The sequence below is a fragment of the Peromyscus californicus genome, unplaced genomic scaffold (genome assembly GCF_007827085.1).
Source record: "Peromyscus californicus insignis strain IS unplaced genomic scaffold, ASM782708v3 Scaffold_12__1_contigs__length_115047231, whole genome shotgun sequence".
Classification (NCBI taxonomy): Eukaryota; Metazoa; Chordata; class Mammalia; order Rodentia; family Cricetidae; genus Peromyscus; species Peromyscus californicus.
The window spans coordinates 44834531-44853002 of record NW_026294413.1 but is presented as its reverse complement, the minus strand read 5'-3'; the positions used below and the strand labels follow the sequence as shown (position 1 = coordinate 44853002).

Genomic DNA, 18472 nt, shown 5'->3' with positions numbered 1-18472 from the left:
AAATACTGAACTCCGTGTGTAGAACTGCCTAAACTAAATACCTTCAAGCTTTGGAACCACATTAATAAGTTTTATATAGAATAAATAACCACATATTGCAAACTGCGTTTGTCGGATAGACCATACTATCTTGTCTAGTGCTGTTTGTAAATTTAAGAATTCTAATCACAAGTACAAATTAATTCGTTCTACATTCTGAGTAAGACTCCTGGATGTCCATTGTACCCCAGTGTTCCCTGAAGCTCTGGTTAGCCCTGACCACCACCCTTCCAGCCCAGCCTCCTATTGCTGGAATTGCTGCAATGTACTTACCTCCTCATCTGTCTTTCAGAGCTAGTTTTAGACCTAATGTTGATATCCCCTCCCCATATCCTCCCTCCTCTAGGCTTCAGACAGAAGGCCAGGAGTGTTCCACTATAGGGCCAACCTGAGATATGTGGGTCGGCTATGTGGAGGTCAGGGGTACCGAGAATGCTTAGAAAACTTGCAAGTGGTCCATAGCAATCCAGGCGATCTAATAGGTAGTGGTAGACATGCCCTCAAAGGGCCTAATATTCCCAGACTCTGGAACACCTGTGAGAGGAAGGTTGAGCATGATGCCTGGACAAAGGCTCAAGAAACAGGATGCACAGTGAGGTTTGAGGGATAAGGTGGGTGCTTGGTTTGGAACAGCAAAGCAGTGATGTAAGAACTGTGATGATGTGCTGAACTGATAAGACATAAGCCTAGAGGTATATAAGCTTCCCCGTGATCTTCCAGGACCCAGGGGAGGCAGTGGGTAAGACTGTCAGGTTTGCGGCTCAGAATCTTACAGGGACAGGGACTAATACCCCAGTGTCTAGCACTCTGTTCACATGCCTTCTGGCTCACGCCAACCTTCTACTGTAAGGGGTTTGTTCTCAAGGGAGATGGGGGTCTATCCACAAAGCTCAATACTGTGTCAGCCTGAATTCGGATGGTGCATTCTGGGATATTGGAGCACACGGCCGTGGCTTTATAATGTAGTGCAGCACAGGCAGTCACTGACTGAAGACCCTTCCTGTGGGTTGGTTCACCATGGTCATAAATTCTAAACATAACATCGTGTAGAAGGAAACTGTTCCAAGCCATGGTGCTTATGGTGTCTTTGTAGCTGATGACTGTCTCTGTCACTTACCAGATTATTACTTTGACAACATATTTATAAAATAGGTACAGGAAGGCAACACAAAACCAGATCATCTTTCATTCAGGAATTTGTGTTAGAAAATAAGGAAAACCTCATTGATTCCCTTCTGCTGATTTAAGTTTGTGGTTGCCAACTTAGAGTAGGCTAAAATGTTGCTTTTCAGTTCAGAAAAATTTGATATACCAGTTATACAATAAATAAGAAATTTGAGGCACACAAAATCTACTTATGAAAACATGATTTCATCATAATCTGCAAAATGTACATAAATAAATATTGCTAATTACAAATAAGCTTAGATATGAAACATGGGCTTTACACATACTTTGAATTTGTATTTATGCTAAAATTTTATATGCTTTATATTTCATAGATAGTTTCTCCTCAATTGGTTGTAAATAGTGAAGTATGTATGTTAAAAGATACTTAAGAAACGAAGAAAGACCGAGTTCATCACCACACTCCATCCCTCTTACTAGGTTCTTACCAAGCCTGGCTAGGTCAGCCCTGGAGAAGAATCTGGCAGATGCTGCAATAGAAATAAATACTGAGGATAGCCTGGAGCCAGAACTGGAGAACTACAAGTGTAAGTACTTGACTTGGCTATTTTAGACGACATAACAATGATCAAACACTTTGTGCTATTAGTTTCAATAAAACCCTTTTTAAAGACCCATTTTGTTTTGTGTCTGGCACTGAAGAAGTGACCCCATTGCTTTCCCTAAAAAACAACCCAAAAGCCGTTTTCCAGCTCAGCTTTAGATAGCACTTCTTTCAGTGAATACTAGCCCCGCTCCCCACCAAGAGTCAGTTTGGAACTGAGATCCTAAAGGGTTGGAGAGTTTTTGTTGTAAATCACCGTGTCTAATTTTGACATATGCTTTTCCAAATGTGTTTCACCATACAGTTTAGAATTGTTTTCTTTGTCCAACATTGGTATTTTGAGGGCTACCAAGTTTCCTACAGAGCATGTCGGAGCATTTTCTAGGGAGACAGACTAATGAGAGCCGGCTGTATGCCCTCCCCTTCTGGTCCCTCCAGTCACCCACTGTGACACACACACACACACACACACACACACACACACACACACACACCCCTCTTCTGCACAGCCATAGGAGAAGCTTGGAGTGGGGAAGAGTGCATACTCTGAGAGTTTCCTGTGTTGCAGTGAGAGCACAGGGAAATTTCTATTTTAATGTACTTATCAAAGCACAAGTAAGACTGTTCTCCAACAGGACTGTAATGGCTGTGGTTGTGATCGGTGTTTTAGTAACTGTGGCTACACTGAACCAAGAATTTAGTATTAAGGAAATTGAATGACTTTTTTTAGAATAAAATTATAAATTTGATACTGATGGATCTGAACAAATGTGCAGAGGCCACTCAAAGAGACAGAGTAACCATGGGACGTGTAGAATCTTAATGTTATTTGGTTGAAGCTGGCAACCTATCCAGAGAAAGGCTATGTCATCAGGATGGTAGATTGCTCAGTCTGGGAAAGGTCAGCAGCGCCAGCAGTGTCCATCTCCGCTTCCTGTAAGGGATAGGGATCCAAATGCGGAGAGTGTTCACTTGACTGGTTCGTTCGTCTTGAAAGCTCCTGATCTTGTGGGGAATGTATTTAATTCCTCCCCTTGTCACGAGCCCAAGCTCGCTGAACAACCGTCTCGTAGGGCTTAGCTCTCCGTGCAGGTCTCTCTCCAAGTAACATGATGATGGCGGTCGGTGTAGCATGGTCATATGAAAGTTGCACCTGTACTGTGATGACATATTTTCCAATTGTAGCTTTTTTATTAAAGTATATGTTTGTGTTCTCCTGAAATTATGTTTGCCCTCAGTTGTGATGGCAAAGCGAGGCTTTGAGCCTACAGGAGTAACAGCCTTGACAGACTTCCTCGAACACTAGCACCCTGTGAGACTTCTTGAAAAGCAGCTAGCCTGCTTTCTCCCAGTGTGTCCCCTTTGTAGTGAAATGTTACCAGTAAACATTGGTTGTGTGAACAAAATGACCCTAAAGGCCTCTATCTACCGAATGGCCGTGTTCTGTGAACTGAACCCTAACGGGTATTGGTGGACATGCCGTTGTGTGTGTTATCTCAGCAGATAGGTGTGTAAGTTGGTTCACTGTCACATTCTTGCTCTTTTCCTTTGTGGTCTTATATTGGGTCTACAGTATAAATTGGAGAGCTACAGTGTTTTAGTTTATTCGTTAGATGTTTAATTAAAATCCTGAAGACCTCACAGGTTGGAGAAGCTGCCTGGCAGTGTGTCTTGGCCAGACTAGGCTTCTCTGGATGTTTGCAGGACATTGCTGTGACTCACCCTCTGTCCTGTACACACTGTTCAGGTGAGATAGTGTCCGGGTCTCTGAGGATTGGTGCTGTCAGTGCACCCGTGTACAATGCCCAGGAGAAGATGAAAGTACCTGATGTCCTCTTCTACGACAACGTCCAGGTGAGGGCATGGCTTTGTGGTCTTGGGCCAATCACATCATAGTAGTCACTCTGATCCAAATGACACCAGTGTTTACTTGTAGTCATGATGTCCTACATTTGGTTCAGTGAGGCCAAATGAAGGGCTGACCCTTTTTAATGACAGTGATAAGAAGGTTTAAAGTTTTTCCGGTGGTTAAAACTAGAGGAGTTGTGCTATGGATTTAAATGTGTGCATGGTATGTGCACACACGTTTCATGACTGTACTTGAGGCCAGGAAAATACCTTACTAAGGCAGACAGACAGACAGACCTCCTGGCTCTGACTTTGGCGTCTAGTTAAGACATTTCTGTAGCTCACAGAAGGTGTGTCTACGCGGGCTTTCCTCCTCTTCCCTCTCCTTTGCTGCACTTTCCTAGGATTCTGGTGTTCCCTGCTCTGCCCCTTTCTTTGGAGGATCAACTATGACAGGGCCATTGCCCTCACAAGCTGACCACTATTGTGGACTGTTTCCCAAGACACAGAAATAAGTTGGAACTTCGCTTCTTTAAGATTTGGTTTTAGTAAATATTTCTGAAATTGTCTTTTTCTGTTTCAGTTATATATTTCTTTTATAATAAAAGCATATTTAATTTTTTGTAGTTCTTATTTGCTAGTCTACCTGTAAATAATTACATTTACAAATTATGTTAGAATTTGCTTTACCTTTCTAAGGAGTTAGCAAAATTATAGTGCATTTTCTTTCACTAATTTTATTCATGGTTCTATAAGTATCATAATTTATGTCCCTAAGTAAGATTAATAGTATAAGGTATCCAGACAAGTTTTTCTTTCTTAATAAAATATTTTGATTTAGACACATATATCAAAGCTATAATTTTTTTTGCATAGCAAAAGCCTTTCCACTGCTTTTGTTTGGTTTCATTCTATAGTCAGTTAACTGATGTGTGCTTGCTTTTTCTTTACAACCATTGCATAATCAATATATGAAGGCACAGAAAACCGAGTTAGAGATAGAGGGAAAATACTCTTATCTGTGATGTAAAAACAAAAACCTTATTAAAAGAAACAACAGTGGGCTGGAGAGATGGTCCAATGATTGAGAGCACTGACTGCTCTTCCGTAGGACCCAGCTTCAATTCCCAGCACCCACATGGCAGCTCATAACTCTGTAGCTCCAGTTCCAAGGGATCTGACACCTTCACACCAATCTGACACCAATGCACATAAAATAAATTTAATTTTAAAAAAAGGAACAATAGTATTTCTAAGCAGCACTGTCTGTCCACATTTCACATGCTGTCCACATAGCAGAAATGAGAGAAAGAAAAAAGCACTGTGAAATTGTTATAAGTAACAATAGAAAAAACTCCAGAATAGTTAAGGCTGAAAAGACTCCAGAGCATATAAGAACGTAGGAAGTTCAGTAGGAAGGAAGACCATTGTGTCCTTGAACAGTGTCTGTTGCCATGGTGCTGGTGACACAGACGTTGACGACTACAGATCTGCAGTGAACTTTCCACAGACACCCTGGGGGGCTTTGTGTCACCCGTCTCCAAATGTCCCTACTCCCGAAAAGCGTAATGAATCAACCATTAGGAAGGATTTTAGTTGCTGCAGTTCCGGGGATGGGACTTGATGCAGTCTGCTCCTGCAGTAGGTATGACTGCTTCATTTATGCTGTGCATTTTAAAAGCAGGACTCTTCAGTGTCACAGATACAGGCTATATCCAATCCATCTTTCCTGTGATGTCCTGTTGTCCCTTTACCACAGTGCATTGAAAATGGTCTGTAAAATGTTTTTCCCCTGCTCTTTTCTTTATCTGCTGTCTTCATTGAAGTTTCTAGCACATTGGAAATAAGTGTTGAGGTGATTAAAAGGGATGAATAAGATTTTTGAGCATCCATTCTAAGGAGAATTGTTTCATTAAATCCTTTATTATGGAATATGACCCTTGGAGCAGTAAGTAGGAGAAATTGGAGAATAACAAGATTAATAGCTTTTTAATAAGCCCAAGGAGCTTTAGACCTGAAAAATTACACACCACACATCAAGCTTCTCCCTAAGGTATTGGGGTACAGAGATGAAAAGGTATACACACAAGCAGATGCATCTCCAGGACTCCACTGCTTTTCATCTAATGGGAAATACAGGGTAGTAAGTACATATGGTTATGTTACTACGTAGTGTGATGAAGGTGCATGCAGGTTACTGAGGGAGCATCAAAGAGATGATGGGGGCTGACTGGAAAGGTCTCAGAAAACTGGTTAACCAGGCAAAGTTGGGTAACTTAGGCTGAGGCAGGCATTTGCAGAACCTTGGTTATATATGAGAGAGACAGTTTCTTAGGAAGCCGCATGTCCTTGATCTCAGTCCACAGATCCTTGGTTTCCAGTTGAAAAGTGTCAGGTGATGAGGCTGGTGCATGAGGAGGTGGCATTGTCCAGGCTTCACTAATGACAGAATCAGGATCCTTGGGAAGGAAATTGGTGACAGATTTTAAGCACATTTGCACTTTCACTGACTTTTCTCTTTACTCTCTAGTGTTGTCCAAGAGTTAGAAACCAGACAAAGATAGGGGAGTGGTGATTGAGACAGTCCAGGTCACAGCTAAGGGTCTGAATGACATAAGGCGGTGGCCGTGGGGACAGAGGGTGGGGACACCTTACAGGACTCCTTAGGTGCTAGAAACTGGGGACTTGGTTCCATACTCCCTCAGGGAACACATCACCTGCTGGAAAGACAGAGAACAGAAAATCACTCCTGCTTGTGCCCACATTGGAAGGGGGGGGGGGTGAGAGCGGAGGTCGGGCGTGCACAGGAGCATGAGGAGTAACCACTGCTCCCAAAGCATTAAGAGTCACCTCAGGAGCTTTGAAAAATGAGTGGCAAGCTTATGAACAAAGAAGCAGCCATGTCTGCACTGTGGAGAACGCATTTGCTCCAAGAGAAACAGAAGTTTCAAAAGCTAAATTGGCCAGTCAGAATCTAGGTCGGAGATGATAAACACCCTGAATCCAGCTGTGCCAATAGAAAAGAAAGAAAATCTCTGTCTCTGTGTGTGTCTGTGTCTGTGTCTCAGTCACTAAGACTTGGTTTTAACAAGATTACCATTAAGAGCAAGATGGACAGCGTGACCATGGTGATGTCACAGTGTGATCACAGGAAGAAAAGGATCCTTTTTAGTGGGTGCAGGGGAGTTAGAGGAGGAAGAAGAAAGCTAGAAGGGGTCAAGTTTTGGATGAGTGGAGTTTAGGAAACTGGGGAATATCAGTCGTCACAGAGAAAGTCTGTAGACTACCTGCTTTAAGTTATAATTGCCTACAGCTGAAAAATCTGAAGTTTTGTTTTGGTCTTACATTTTGTGAGTTCGTGTATACATATGGGCACACACATGCATGCACACGAGAAAGACAGCAACTTGTAGGAGTCGGTCATCTACTTCCACCACGTGGGTCCTGGGACTGAGCCTGGCTCCTCAGGCTTATAGGGCATAGCCATTACCTGCTGAGCTGGCTCATCGGCCCTGAAAAAATTGGTAAGGAAAGCTCACAAAATAAATCCTGTCTTCAGATGGGAAGGTCTCTCCAGAAAGGGAGAGGGAGAGGCCCTGAGCTCTTTGAGTGCCAGCCTGTAACTCTGCTCTGGTCCCTTACCTGGCTCTCAGGCAAGTCCAGTGTCTGCATAGGCACTAACCCACTCTGTCATATCCAAAAGAAAGCAGCCAGGAAGTCGGTGAGAAAGAGCAGAAGACAGAGCTGCAGGAAGATAGGTAGAAGGGAGAACCTGCCAGTGATGCTGCAAAGACCAGGGTATTCATTCATGTTGGCGGGAACCTTAGCTGCTGGCAAATGTAGTGACCGTCTGCAGCAGAAAGACAGAGCAGTAAGGAAACTTAGAGACAGACGGATGGTTCTTAAGTGTGGCCTGGCCATGCATTTGCTTCTGGGGACGTTTGTTCCTTTGCTTGAGGAAGAACCAGGGTCTTGAAATGACCACTTAGTTAAAAAGGAAGCAATCCGCGGACCCTTAGCAAGATCCAGGGTGAGGGATGCCCAGGTCCTCCTCGAGGGCAGTCATACCTGTTTACTTTTAGCATACTCTTTATTTTTACTGGTAACCCAGTGTCTCTTTGTCTTTATTTTTAATATATCAGAAAGACAGTAAGTGAATATACTCATTTTACTTTAAAACTTTTTAAAAATTTAGTTCCCTAGTGTATCCAATTTAAGAAAACTAAAACTACCAATATACTCATTATTCTTGAAAGATGGGGGGGAAAAAGGAACTTTCTTAGTTTTTATTTCATTACAGAATTTGACAAGTTTTGAGTGTCAAAAAATCAAGAAAAGCAAGCCAATAAAATTCTAGGAAATATGTGTAGCATGTATATGTTATAAAAGGTTAATATGGTTTTTTTTTCCCCAAAAATAGAGAATTTGAGTAACCTGAGTACTTTGGGCTGTCGTTGATTTAGTCGAGAAATCAAGAGAGACTAGAGGTTCTGATTGTGCCAGGACACAGCTCTTCCTGCAGTCCCATGAGCCTTTGTAACCTACTTACCCATGTCCTATTTCCTGGTACACAAAAGAGCAATGCAGTCTCCTCTGTAGCTGCTGTGAGCAACTCGAATCTTGCCCTTTCATCATATTGTGTCATAATTCAAACGAAAAATAATGGAAGGTGAAAAGTGCCTTTCAGTTCTAAGGCTCTGCGCAGCTTTGTGTGTAAGTGGTTAAGCTAAGGGTGTAAGTGAGTGGGTCTCTGTGGCTTGTGCTCCTCTTGGACCTTTTCCTTCTGTTTGTGTCCAACTAAGATGTGTGTTTTTGTTTTACACACACACACACACACACACACACACACACACACACACTCTTACATATATAGTTTATATGCTATATATATATACTTATGTATATAGTTTTAATTTTATCTTATTACATATAAAAATGTATACAAATATATATATATGTATATATATAAAGGTACACTTTTTTTTAAAAAAGAAAGTCCAAAATGGAGGGTTTTGGTGGCATTTGTTTACTTACATTAGCAAGCATCAATTTAAATATTACATTAAATTATAAGCCAATTCTATAGAAATGTAAATAAAAATTTTGAATTGAATCATAGAAATTATTTGAAATATTGGTCAGTAGTTTGCTCTTGCTCAGATATTTGAATTTTTCAGTATTGGTGACCTAATTGATTACTTATCCACATCATTAAATGTTTTTAATTACAGCCAGGGTTGGTAGCACATGTCTTTAATCCCAGCACTAGGTAGGCAGAGTTTGACTCCAACCTGGTCTACATAGAATATCGAGGACAGCCAGAGCTGCAGAGAGAGAATCTGTCTCAACAACAATAATAACAAAAATGTGTTTTGATTCAAGTCAGTTACTTATTTTATCATAATATATGCTTTGCATTCTAAGATAACACCTGTATAGCTAACTTTGTTCTTTGACCCTGATTGAATCTTTTTTTTTTTCCTAGCACATGATCGTGATGGAAGACATGCTCAAAGATTTTGTCCTTGGCGAACACTTACTGTTGGTCGGGAACCAGGTGAGTTATGGCTAGGCGCCAAGCACAGATGAGCGAATGCTAATGCTTCAGAAGCAGTAAGTTTCTTTTTTTTTGGGGGGGGGGGGAATAAGAATTTGGAAATTCTTTTTCCTTTTAATAAAATGACAAATTGAAATTCACAGTATGAAATGCTTTACCACCCAAAGAGTAATTTATAGCATCTAAGCCTTAGCATTATCCCAAGGTTAACCATCTCCACTCATCTCCCATCGCCCTGTCCATTTACCCCATGGCTGTCTGTACCTTCCCAGCTCTGCCACCCTACTCATGCTCACCTCACCGTCCCCTGCCATCAGGAGTGCAGACCAGGTTCCAGACAGTAGCTGCACCTCCTTACATGCCGAGATCCACTCTCAGCCAGGTTAATGGGTGTACAAACTAAGTGTTTCTGTGTCTTTTTCCTGTAGTCAGCTCCTCCTTGCTCTCAGATAGAACCATGCAATGTGCAGGTTGCCACCTCTGCCCACTGCTCCAGCCTAGGCTTTGATATGTCTTTCTTAGCCTGTGCTGCCTTGAACCACCTGGACCTGCCTTCAGGTTCTCGTCTCTTTGGTGTTTGGTTCATGCCTGTCCTTCTACCTGGGGCTCCCTCTCCAGCTCCCAGGAGGGACATTGTGCCTCATCTGAGCTGGCTTCCATTGCATCGCCTCTCCTGTAGCCCTTCTTTTCACACTCGTTTTATGGAGCTGTATTTCCCAGGTAGTGACCATCAGCTCAATTGGTATGCTCCATGGGAACAAGAACTGTGCTGCTTTGGTTCCTTTCTGTCCTGGGTTCCTAGCACATTACTGCTACATAGTAGAGGTGTTATCTGTCTATGCTGTCTAAGGGATGGGTGGACACTCAGTATTAGAACATTCTGATAATTTTCCTCAGTTCTCAGATCCAAAATGAGTAGCACTTTGGTTTTTTACAAGTTGGTCTTAAGGGCAATCAGAAGCTTAGCCTTCTTTTTGTATTTCTTGTTTTGTGCTTACATAAAAATACAGATTCTTTATAACTTCTTAAACCTACAGTTAAAATTTTTACTTATTATTACTTTGTGCATGCATCTCAGATCATGTTTGGCTGTCAGAGGACAACTTTTTGTACTTCCACCTCAATTTTGAGTCAGAGTCTCTCTTCAGACTCCATGTTAGCTACCCACAAGCTTCTGGGTGATTTTCCACTTCCATCCCACTGAAGGGGTGCTAGGTTTTATAGGTACACCCTGCTTCTGTGTCAGGCTCTTTTACACAATTTCCAGGAATCAAACTTGGGTCATCAGGCTTACTCAAAGTGCTTTGAGCTGCTCTGTCTGCTAACTGGCTTGAAATTTCTAGAAACTGGATTCAAGTGGGCCCATCGTTGAAGGCATGGATCTGGAATTGAGTGGTGAAGGCCTAGCAGCAGGTCTCCTACGTGCGTGGACTCTGGCAAGCTGCTCAGCTTTCTGCATCTAACTTGGCAATGTAAACAGTATGCACTCAGCTGGGCTAATGTAAAGGTGACATGTGATAAAGCATGGGAAGTATTCCACACAGCACTTAGTGCCCGCTAAAAATAAAACCCATGCATCACATGGAAGTCTTAAAAGCATTTTTGTATTCTCTTGGTTCACTTTTTTCTAAACAAGAATTAAACATAAAATAGATAATTCATGGTTTTTTTCACCATTTGAAAATACCTACCTACTTGTATTTATTGATAGTCATTTTTCTCTTAAGTTTTTATAGGTTAATGAAGAGTGGTTAACAGGTGGCATTGAGTCCTTGATGGTCTGATCCCATTGAAAAATGATCATTCTGGACTTCACAAATAAAGAAAGCCCAGCATGTAGTTATGCTCTTACTAATCTTTAATTTGTTTTTTTTTTTAAACTTAATCCATGCACCCGGCATCTATGTCCTCCCCTCCCTCCTGCCTCCTCTTTCTCCCATCCCTCCCTCTCACCCGAGGTCCCTCTCTAAGCCCACAAGCCCAGATGGTTTGGGGGTTTGTTGGTGAGACAGAGTCTCACTGTGTATATCTGGCTGGGCTGAAACTCAATATGTAGACCAGGCTAGCCTTGAACTCACAGAGATCCACCCACCTCTGCCTCCTGAATGCTGGAATTGTGGGTATGTGCCACCTAGCCTGGCTCAAGCCCCGAGTTCTTAACAGACTTTTTGTCACTTAAAGCCTGGAGTACTTAGTGTGTCCTTTGAAAACTCTTCCTGTCAAAAAGATGGCCTCAGAAACAGACATGGCTGGCCACTCAGCAACAGATCAGACCAACAAAGAGAATATTCAGAGCTGGGGCTCAAGGGATAGTTTCTCAGAGATACGAGAGTGCCAAAGGCGGGTGGGTCTCCAGTGGTCAAGACATGACTGACGGACAGGCCCACTTCGTATCAGGAGGATTTTTGGTTCTTTGGTTATAAACCTGAAAGTCTATCATGAGCATATACGGGGGTCCCAGTGCTGAAGGGGCTTTCAGATTGTGAGAGTATTTCTGCTGCCTGTGTCTTTTCAGTTACCTGACGGAGCAGTGGAACCCCTGCAGTCTGCCCTTTGATACCCCTGGCCTAGCCCACTGCCTTCAGCTGGGCAGCTCATCCTCACCTCAAAATCTGTCCTCAGATCGAAGTTAGAGTTTGTTTCCTGTGTGGATGGTTGTCCTGCAGCCTCTGGTCTCTGCCGGTGGTGTCTCCCCGCCCACACCCCACTGCCTGGTCTCTGTGCTTTTATCCTCACAGTGGCTATGTGCTGTCATGGAAATGAAGCCAGGGACACAGGGACCCAAACCCGCTGGCCAAGGTTTTTGCTGTCTGAGACCTACATAATCACTACCCTGGCTCCATTCTCTGAAGTGATGAAGTAGGCCATTTTTAGGTTTCTGTCAGTCTCCTGTTAGATTCATGAATTTGTCTGCCTTCCCTACCAATGCCAGTGAGCCACTGAGGGCCTTGGTTATACTGGCCTCCTCTCTGATGCTTTGTGAATAGTGTTTATCCGGTATTTGAAAAGTATCTTAGAGGATTCTGTATTTCCTACTTAGCAAAGTATAAATATCAATAATTCATAAAGTATTAGAAGTAATTTGAATTTAAAACTTAGATTTTTCAGGAGATCTGAAAACAATGGACTGAGTTCTGTAAGCTTGCCCCTGCTGGGTCAGGCAGAATCTAGGCTATGTGCCTGAGATAGCTCAGACATGAGACTGGAGCCTTGTGAGCAGAGCAGGGTGATCTTCCTGTTCTGAGCAATCGCTGGCTAGCATTTAGCTCTGAAGAGTGGTGTTTCATGCTTGTATTTACCAATCAGAACGTGGGAGTTGGACCAACGTGGCTGCCTCAATAGAATTGTATAAACACTTGAGCCAACTAAGTTCCATTCAAACTTGTTTTCTGAGGAGCTGACATTTGTGTAGAACAGGCAGGACTCTGGTGGACCTTTGTCCACCGCCTCCTGAGGTCTGAGGAGCATGTTCCCTTTCTGTTCTTCTGTTGCAAGAAGGTGTCCTCTTTCAGTAGCTTGGAACAGCACCCTGCTTCGCTGACCAGTGGGTTTTCATCCCTCCAAGTGTTTATATTCCTTCTCATCTGCACTGATTTCTGCCTTGTAAAGCATCACCATGAGAAAAAGGCAAGCCTGTGAGAGTGTGGGCCGCAGGCTGAGGACTCTTGACTCTGAGCTGCCTGGGGTGATGTAGCCACTGATTTCACTGAAACAATCAGGGAGAACGACAGTTTCTTCATACGTTTTATTTTGAAACTAAGCAGACTGTGACAGTGCTCAGTCTTCTTCCTTTCTCTTCCTAAAGCTTTGATGTCAACTTGGGAAACAGCGTGAAGCGAAGCTTTGGGGATGAAGTAGGACCGAAGTTGTCAGCACAAGTGTAAACATAATGGCTGCTCCTTATATGAACTGGTGGTGGTTGGGAGCAGGCTGCCCAGTCTTCTCTTCACCAACTACCGCTGGCTGAAGCCGTGACAACATTCGAGTTGTATTGTAACTGGAGGTATTCAGAAGGCTGTTGTGTTACCACCAGCAGCTTTTAAGCATGGGGAAATGAGAGGAAGTGAGTGTTGGTTTTGAAGTATGCCACCTTTTCACCCTGACTGAACCCTTTCCCCCTTGTGGATAATTCCACCTTTTTAAGCATCTCCAGTATTAGACAAAAGTCCACATCTGTTAGGAAGCTGAAAACAAGTTCTCTTACAACACTCCCCCAAATAAATGAGAATGAAGTAGCTTCCGTTTTACTTTGAAAAGTAAGTTTTTAAATTTCTATTTTCAATGTGGGATTTTTCTGCCAGAGCAGTCTTTCTAGGAAATGAGGCACAATTGCCACCTTCAAACCAAATGGGACAGGTGCCCTGGAGTAACGTGCTTGATGGTCACTTAGAGCCTATGCAGCAGATGTAGGAAGGCTGCAGAATACTACCATGTGCCCCCCACCACCACCACCACCACCTTGTAATTACAGTATTGCAACTTCTCCTTCCTTGTAATTAGGAGTTTCTTCCTGGTTTTATTTACTTTTTATTATTATGTTGCATGATATTCCATTTAACAAAAAGAGTTGATATCTTAACTGGTCATGCTTTTTGGGGTGTGAGGGGACTCTCGGGCTCTAGGAATACAAAGAACAAGCTTCTTGACATCTCTCATTTTTTTTTTTGGAACACTAGTCCACGTGATATAAAAATATTTATAGAAACTGGGTTAGAGAATGAGCCTACAGGTATGTCATTTCTTTTTTTATCCTGAAGTCTCTAAGAATAAACGTTTGGGAATAAGAATGCTTGTGTTTTGAGAAGAGTTGCATTTTATTAGACATTTGAAGGTGACATATCTTTCTAATAACATCTAAAATGCTCGCCTACCCTTACATAAGAATTATTTTAAAATCCTGTATGTTTTGTTTTAGAAATCAAAGTTTAATCAACTACACAACCAATGTCATTTGGTTTAGTGTTAGGCAAAACTCTACAGCAAGTCCTCAGCATTTGACCCATGCTTGATGAGGTGACTCCTACCTGAACAATCTACTAAAATCACTTGTCAACTTTTTTTTTTCCGTTTTAAGCCAGACTTTTTTGTTATCATTTTACCTAACAATAGCTGCCTGGTAAGGTTTTTAATCTTAACTTTTTTGTGTGTTCCATCATTCATATTTTCCCTTGTCAAGAGTCGAGTGTATGACATTGTCCTTGTCATACAGGACTTTTTATATAGGATGCTTCTCTACCTTGTGTTCTTCATGTCATAAAATGACTCATTCTTTGATATGATTCTGTTCAGCTCCACATCTGCAGTAAGATAGTTCCCAACTTTATTTTTCTGCTAAAACTTAAAGCTTAGCCTGCCTTACATAGCAAATATGGTCTTCTTTATAGAGAGATACGCCAGACTCTTCCAACTTTTCTGTGTCTAGCATGCCCTGCTACCCCTCTGCCCTTTTCTGTGTTTTTGGATGCACATCACCTCTCCTTCCGTCTTCACCTGGGAACATCCCCAGGTGCTTCATCCTCTACGAAGCCTCTCTTAGTTGGTGTCACAGAAAACTGTAATCATCTTTTCCTCTGAAGGGCTACATCATTTCCTCCTCTGATTCAACTTTAAGACAGTTGTGATGTATATTCAATTTCATCTATAGTTGAATCATTGTTTTCTTATGAAGAAGGATTAAAAGCAGGGGTATTTGTGTGTTACAATTTCCAATGCTTTTGATCATTTACTTCTACAATAACACTGGAGTAAAATAAAAGTTGTACTTCCTATGTCTTTGCAATAAACAGACAATCTTCAAAGGGTTCAGCTATTTGTCCACGATCACATAGCTGCTTAGTACAGACTTAGATCTCTCCAGCTCCTATTTCCCCACAATACCACACCAGTTCAACTCCACTGATTCTAACAACAGTAACAGCAGCAAAAATGTCATAGCTGACTTTGTCGAATGATTATGATAGTCTAGGATAGAGACTGCACTTTATATACAGAGTAAAGGACAGTCACGTTTTATATAAAAGTAGAGAACATATGTATCTCATTCAACAATCAACAACATCTTGACAGTCTTCTATTTATTTCTCCAACACTTTGTGGGCGGAGGTATATGCATGAGACTCATGTGTTTGTGTGTATGTGCACTTGTGTGACGGTTAGAGGTCAGTGTCAGGCATCTCTCTCAACCACTTCCTACTGTAGTTTTTGAGACAGCCTCTCACTTGAGCTCCCTGATTCTGTTTGGCTAGACTGGCTGGCCAGGGAGCCTCAGAGATCTCTGGTCTACCTTCCCACTCCTGGGATGATAGGTATATGCTGCCTTGCCCTGCCTGTGACATGGTGCTGAGATCTGAGCTCAGGTCCTCACATCTGCATGGCGAATGCCTCACTGACAGCTCTGCATGTCATCTTTTAGTGCATTCTCCTTCTTGCAGGCTTCTTAGTATATACGAGTACAATAACTGCAATTTCGTTATCACACCCAACAGATCGACTGTAACTGTTAATATAATCTGAAGTGGTCTCTTCCAGTGATCTACAATGGCCTCAATAGTGTTATTTCACAGTTGGTTTGTTCCAGTCAGATTCCATCACAGTCTGGCCATTGCATTTGAGGTGCCTTCCAAGTCTGTTTAAAATTCTGTTGGAGTGTTTTGTCGCTGTGACAAACAGCTGAGAGAAAAGACTTAACAGGAAGCAGAGTTCCTGTGGCTCTGTTTCAGAGGTCTCAGCCTTGGCTGACAGGCTCTGCTACTCTGGGCCTGCAGGCAGCCTTAAAACCTCATGCTGGGAAGACATGGGAGAGGGAAGGTACTCATCTCACGGTGAAAAGTCTGGGGCTACATAAACCCTTCAGAGGCACATCCCAGTAACCTACCCCTTTTAACTAAACCTGACCTCCAAATCACCCTTTCCACTATGCCAGTCCCTCATTATCTTGTCCTCTCAATAGTGCCCCCAGCTGGTGACCAGCCCTTCAGTACCTCAACCTGGGGTCATGTTCCATATCTACATCAAACAGAAAGGATGCTTTTTCCTGTAATCTTTGAGAGAGATTAGCCCATTCCTAGGATAAATATTTTATATAGAATTATACCAGTCTAGAGGGAATGTTTTTAGAGTAAACTTTATTAAACCTATTTAATTTCTTGATTAATTTATACAACAAAATTAAATTATATTCATTTGTTCTAAGCTAGACATAACATTTTATTAACTTTATGGCATTTGATTTGATCTATCTTGCATCATAAAAGTCATAAAACATTTCCTTAGTGTCAACCAAGCCAGATTCTGTGACCATTGTTATTATACTGTTTTCTGGATCCTCTCCCCTTTATTAGCTTTACTGTGATCAGAGCTTAGTGTTTCTGTGGATAGAAGTTTCACAAAGGCTTGTTGAGTTATTTAGTATTAAGATGCTGCACGTATTTTGCTGCCAGAATTAAAGAATGTGTGAATTTTGCTAACTAATTGGAAGTGGGCCCAAGCAGGTTGCTTCTGCGTTCCTCGGGAGCATGCCATGTCACTATGCCAGCATAATTGCCGAATATCTGTAGAGCTACTGAACAGTTTGTCCATGAATGTTCTGGTCTGTTCCCCAGCTGGTAGTGACAGTAAGAAACTGGCAAACTAAGCATGCTGCACCTCCAATAACTCCAGGGGCCCAAGGCTCAGGAGCACTGGGTCCCATCAAATACACTGATGCTCACCTTTGTATTAGGATTTGGTACCTTCCAAGCCGTTTTCATTAGTGAAGTTACCTGACTTATAGTCAGGAAAACTTTGCCATTCTATCACATTCTCTCCACCCGTTTAGATTTTCTGTCTTGTGTTTCTTAGAAAACCATTTTTTTCATATTTATTTTGGATTTGTATTTTCTTCTTGAGGACGTGTTGATCTCCCTATCCCCTCCATGACTGGTTTGGTGGTAGTAATGGCTGACCACACTACCAAACTATCTTTGCTATTTATAGTAATGGTGTGTTTCATATAAGACTGCAGGGATACAGATTTATTCCTGTATGAAAAGGGTCTTAGCCTGTGGCAGGAAGCTTTGTAATCACGTGTGTGGGAGCCATATGCTTAAAGTCCTTGTCTTCTTGGCTCTGCTGCAAGATCCCATCTTTGTAAATATTTAGGGTTATTTACTGTTTGTTTTCAGTAAGGTTGTTTTCTAGTTATATAAATAGCCTGTTTTCATTGAACGAACTTGGAAAAATAAGAAATTGCCACTGATTGTATAGCTGCGCTCTCCTTCTTTATCATCGGAGAGTATTTAGAGACTAATTAGCCTCGGAGTTCATATTCAGATGAGCAAACCTAGACCCAGATGATGGTAAGAAGCCTCCATCCGAGAACAGTTGAGCAAAGATTATAGCCCAGGTGTCCAGAGTCCTAGTATAGTATACTTTAAGATGTGTTCAAGAAAGAATTTGAAGGTTCACCATTTAGTGATACTTTTTCAATTTAAAAAAGCCAGCTAGATTTTTTTTCCAGTTACAATTCTTTTTCTTTGTTATTGTTTACTGTAGGTAGTATTTAATGAACTCAGGGTGCTATTGAAAGAACATTTCTAAATCTACAAACTGAAACAATACTGTACAAATGATTCAAGAACTGAGGGACACTGGACAAAGCAGGACCTCTCTAGAGCAGGAGCTGCGCCTGGTCAGTGGCAAGCACTGTCCTGGACCCCACTTAAAGCACTGCTGCAGAGGAAAGGTCTGGATTGTCCCTTCGCTGGCCACCCTCCCCAGCCTTCGACTCCATGCCGGACATCCCCAGATACTTGGTGTAGTGACTAAAACCTGTAGATTGGCTGACTTTTGTTTGACTCCGTGACATTGTGACACAAACTCTCCATAAATCAGTCCTGGAAGCTGCCCCTTGATGTCTGTTTTCACGATGGACGATAAAGTGCAGCCCAAGGTGGTACACCAGAATGGACTTGCCTTCGAGATCCCTTGTGCTCAAGGGTTTCACTGCCTAGAACTTAATTAAACTCACCTCCCTCCAAAAGAGGCACGTTATTACCTCCTTGGCCACCGCTGGTGTGAGCATGCGAGCCATTTTGCGCTGAAGGGGCATTTGCGCATGAGCAGACTCTGTAAATGTTAATCCCTCCACTTTCTTTGTACACAAAATTTCATCATGAAAAACAGAAAGCGCCTACAAGAGGTGTCTGTCTCCTTAATAGCAAAGTGCATGACCTCAACTTCCTCTTTCTTTTCTCTGCCCCGCCCCTTCCTTCAATTTTGTGGTTATTACCTGAAGGTTACACGTGAGCCCTGAGCAA

General features: G+C 42.2%; 1 protein-coding gene across 3 annotated transcripts in view; it reads left to right on the top strand.

Moving 5' to 3' along the window:
- The window catches only part of Vwa8 (von Willebrand factor A domain containing 8), a 411314-nt gene that overhangs the window by 228592 nt on the left and 164250 nt on the right, over positions 1–18472 (top strand). For all 3 annotated transcript variants that reach the window (XM_052732663.1, XM_052732664.1, XM_052732662.1), the window contains 3 exons: positions 1648–1754; positions 3519–3625; positions 9105–9176. In XM_052732663.1, the coding sequence (XP_052588623.1) occupies positions 1648–1754; positions 3519–3625; positions 9105–9176 (286 nt within the window). The remainder of the gene's footprint in view (positions 1–1647; positions 1755–3518; positions 3626–9104; positions 9177–18472) is intronic.